The 4,498-nt window shown below is 48.8% G+C and overlaps 1 protein-coding gene across 1 annotated transcript in view; it reads right to left on the bottom strand.

Annotated features, from left to right (window-relative positions):
- LOC106810082 (plasma membrane calcium-transporting ATPase 3-like) overlaps positions 1-4,498 on the bottom strand; it is a 35,923-nt gene that overhangs the window by 13,297 nt on the left and 18,128 nt on the right. The window contains exons 14-16 of the mRNA XM_014813356.1: positions 4,309-4,370; positions 3,690-3,797; positions 3,130-3,303 (exon numbers count right to left, since the gene is read on the bottom strand). Of these exons, the coding sequence (XP_014668842.1) occupies positions 3,130-3,303; positions 3,690-3,797; positions 4,309-4,370 (344 nt within the window). The remainder of the gene's footprint in view (positions 1-3,129; positions 3,304-3,689; positions 3,798-4,308; positions 4,371-4,498) is intronic.

A 4,498-nucleotide genomic window follows, 5' to 3' on the forward strand; every position in this document is an offset into this window, starting at 1 on the left:
TGACTAGAAGCCTGTACTATCAACTATATCGATCCATATATCAGCAGTGTACCGCAGAACATGGTTCATAACAGGACTAAATAACTTTTCAAGCGGACTTTTCAAAGACTTTTATCCGGAATTCAAGGACTTTTATCGACTTTTATCGGAATTCATACACAGAAAAAACATGCCTGGATTAATTTAATAACCGCACATTCTAATAACTCACCTCTCAAAATAACTCTAAAAATACCTGGATCACATTAATAAACCCTTCTAAACACTGCACTGCTACAACCATACCTTATTTAACGAACTGATTTTACTGACTTACTGTATTTGTGATCATCATTTAACGCAATGTCTACGGTCTATATTTTAAGCTCATTTAATGGCAATTTTTATTGAGGTTTGCGAATTATGGCTGGTACAAAATTTTTTTTTATACAGCAAGGATTCTTTCTAAAAAATTCAAGGAATTTCATGAAAATTCAAGGGACTTTTCAAGCACAAAATCAACATTTATAATATTCAAGTACTTTTTAAGGACCCCTCAAATTCAAGGACTTTTCAAGGACTGTGTAAACCATGGCAAAACTTGCACGTCCAACCGATCGATAGCAGCTAGTTGGGAGATTAGAACATGTTCTAATTCGGCAATTCGCCAATTCAAAGTCGGTAGTGTAAACCCAGCTTTACATAACATTGCATTACATCAAGTGTAAGAAATCCAAAAGCCCCGCAAAGTCATTCAGCAGTGAAAATTTTTTTTTTTTTTTTTTACTTTTGTTCTATAGAGATATAGAGATCCAAATTTTTCGAGCATTACAGATCTTTAACCTAATCTATCTTCCGAATGCATACATGTAGCGCCCTGTATGATTTTTTTGTTATAATTTCATTTCATTTAGATCACACTGCGACTGTTTATGGTCAGTTTTTAGTTTTTATTACCACGAAGAAATCTTTGGAAGAATTACTAAGAACTGATCCAATGCTCGGCCGCAGAATAAAACACTGAAAACTCGATAAAAAGCCCAGGAAACTTTGGAGGTCAGAGAAAGGGTGGTGGACTGGGGAAGGTCTAACTTTGCAGGGTCCCTCTCCCCCCCCCACGCCTGACACACCGGAGAGGAAGGTGAGGGAGTGGCGGGTAACGAAACACACTACCATAACAAGCTCGCTCGATGCAAAACTAAAAAAAACGAAACGTATGCAAAAAACGCATTCGTCATCATCAATAATCGCAAACGAAAAAAAATTAGCACAAACGCATAGCACGAAGAGACGATAAAACGCAAGTAAAAATACAATCGTCAATCATACACGTACAAATATCATAACAATAATAATAATAACATACGAAACAAACAACTTGCATGCTGTAAATGAAAGCGTACATTCAATGAGGTTAACTAAGGATAATAATAAAATAATTAAATATAATAAAAAATAACGCAAATAAACGTTGGGTTATCGTCGCCGCTCGCCGTAACGGCGGCCATGCGTAAACATTTCCCGTCGTCATGGATACGAGCACGCCACAGACACTGGCCGACTACTTGCGATTGCTGCCACCGGAGGGCGGCACTCGTGCAGTGAGTGATTAGGAGGTCATGGTGCAGTCGGTGCTACTCGTCCCAGTTCTACAGGTTAGTCAACGTCTGCTGTTAGTAGTGCAGGCATGCACACACACACTCATGCACGCACGCACGCACGCACGCACTCACGCACGCACGCACTCACGCACGCACGCACGCACGCACGCACACGCACGCACACGCACACACACGCACGCACACATAAACACTGCCGTATATGCGCATGCATGTTATTGGTGTGCAGAGCAACTCATGCATGCAGGCATGCGCATACACACACATGCACGCAAGCACACATGTACGCCCAACCTAACGCACGCGCACGCACACACACATACACACAAGCACACATGTGCGCTCTCACTTTCACTCACACACACACGCGCACGCATGCAGGCGCATGCACGCACACACACACATGCACGCACACACACACATGCACGCACATGAGAATCCATGGGGGGGGATGTGAGGTAGTTAGCCTTAAGTGAATCAGAAGCCAACAGATATCACGCACGCACGCACGCACGCACGCACGCACGCACGCACGCACGCACGCACGCATGCACAATCCAACGACGACCACACCTCCGCCACGGCTACCTGACGAGCGAACAGCCTTCTCGCCGACTCACAGATGGCAGCACCTGTGTCGTCACGCGTCGGCACCGTCGCAGCGTCTGCGAGCGATCGTCGACGGCTACGAACGGCGCAAGAAAACCGACAACCAATCGAGACTCTCGATTCGACGGCGACGCGGAAAACGGTCGCAAAGCGCCACCTGGTGTTGCCGGCGCCCTCGCCCTGCTGCGACGCCGAAAATTCGCGCGAAACGAAGAACAATGGCCTCCTACCGTCCGCCAACGCCACTGGCTCACAGTGCCCAAAACCCCCTTCAGGTGGCGCTACTGGCACGCCGATCCTGAAAGAGAACGTGCGCGGCAAGTGGCGCCCACTGGCGGCCGTTGCGCGCGCCGCCTACCTGAAACAGAACTGTGCAGTGACACCAGAGGGGAGTGGAACGAACGCACAAAGCTAAACATACGAACAGCCCTACACGGCTACGCTACGGCAGGCACAGACGACCGGCCGAACGGCCGCTCCGTGATTGGCCGGCGGCAGGCTGCAAAATAAAAAATGGCGGCACGTCGCAACTGAAAAAAGTACACTCAAACACACCGACGGTGGGTGGAACAGGCTGGGGGTGGGGTTTCGCAGGTGAGGGGGTCATTGGTGTGCGTGAGGGGGCACAAAAATGCATACGAACGCACACGCACGCACGCGCGCACACACACACGATAATACGGTTGCATCCACCCACATAGCAGCTGCAAAAGAAATACATCCGGCAACGCAGGCAATGGAGGGGGGAAAAGGAGCGAGAAGTGAGCACGAAAAACACAAGAACGCCACGGCCGCGGCGCACCGAACCTCCGCCACCGACTGGAGGCGGCGCGCAAAAATCGTCCGGGATCCGCGAAAAAACACAAGAACGTCCTCGACGCGCGCGTGCTGCGCCGCCAGGGGGCGCCGCCGGTGACCCTACCTGCGTCTGCAGACGGGTGAGGCCTCGCAGCCAGAGGATCTGGCCGCTGCGAACGCCGTCGATCGACGGCCGCGTCGTCAAGTCGCCAGCAGAGGGCTCCACCTCCTCCGGCGGCTGCGAGCCGCACGAGAAGAACTTCTTCGAGAGGCTCTTCGACGGCATCGACGTGACGACCTGCAGCGATGCGGGGGTCAGAGGTCAAAGGTCGCTGCGGGGTCAGGGCGGCGGCGGCAGCGAGGATTTTCAGTTTTTTTACCCGATCGGTTTCGATTTTTTACGATTATCTTCTATTGTTATAATTGTTACCTAACCATTGTTATTATTAGTTAGATATTCGTTGTTTGGTATATTGTCATTTAATTATTATAAATTACATGTAGTTCTGACATTACGTGTTCATATATATATATATATGTGCAATATATGTAATATAAGTAATATCATTAACAAATAATATCAAACTCTCGCTAAAAAATAATTCGAGAAAAAAATCCGGCGTCGGACACTAAATCGTCGTCGGATTTCCGTCCGCCTCTCGCCAGGGGGCGCCGCGTGCTCACCTGCCCCCACAGGAGGTCTCCACAGCCAAGGAAGACGCACCAGAGCCACTGCTCGGCCGTGAGACTGGAGCAGGAGAACGCGATGCCGCCGTACTGCACGATGATCACCTGCAGCGGTAAAGAAGCAGTGATGACAGGCGCCAGTCTAAAGTGTTACCAAGCGCACAGGAAAAGTCCCTGTACCTGTCTATGTACGATTATATTTTGGCCGTGGCTACGCGTCCGGTCATATATTTCTTATGTGAACCCAACTATATTTTTTCCAGTAAAAAACAATAAACAATAGGTTTTTACCATAATATTACTTACCTTTAGGTATTTTATCAACAAAATGTTTTTGTAACTTTTGAAGCGACAGTAAATCAAATAAAATGAACGATTTGAAAGGGGCGTGGCCTAATCGTGACGTAGGTTTAAGAATCTGTACTGAGCTTTGTAATGGATGACCGGATGCGTAGCCACTGCGTTATATTTTACCTTGCTGTAGACTATTCCACATTTACATGCTTATACTTGTACATCCTATATATCTAGCTATACGATCCACACTGTAGTTTCTGGGACCCACCTCCCCCTCCCCTCCCCTCCTTCCCCTCCTTCTCTCTCTCCTCCACCTCACCTGAGCGACCATCGTGCCGATCCAGATGCCGTAGAAGATGGGGTTGCCTAGGATGCCCTCCCTTCCTCCTCCCCCCTCCCCTTCCCTCCTCCTTTACCTTCCTCCCCTCCCCTCCTCCTCCTCTCTCCTCACCTCCCCTCCTCCTCTCCCTCACCTGAGCGACCAGCGTGCCGATCCAGATGCCGTAGAA

Source organism: Priapulus caudatus, unplaced genomic scaffold, assembly GCF_000485595.1.
Source record: "Priapulus caudatus unplaced genomic scaffold, Priapulus_caudatus-5.0.1 Scaffold409, whole genome shotgun sequence".
In the NCBI taxonomy this organism is placed as follows: Eukaryota; Metazoa; Priapulida; class Priapulimorpha; order Priapulimorphida; family Priapulidae; genus Priapulus; species Priapulus caudatus.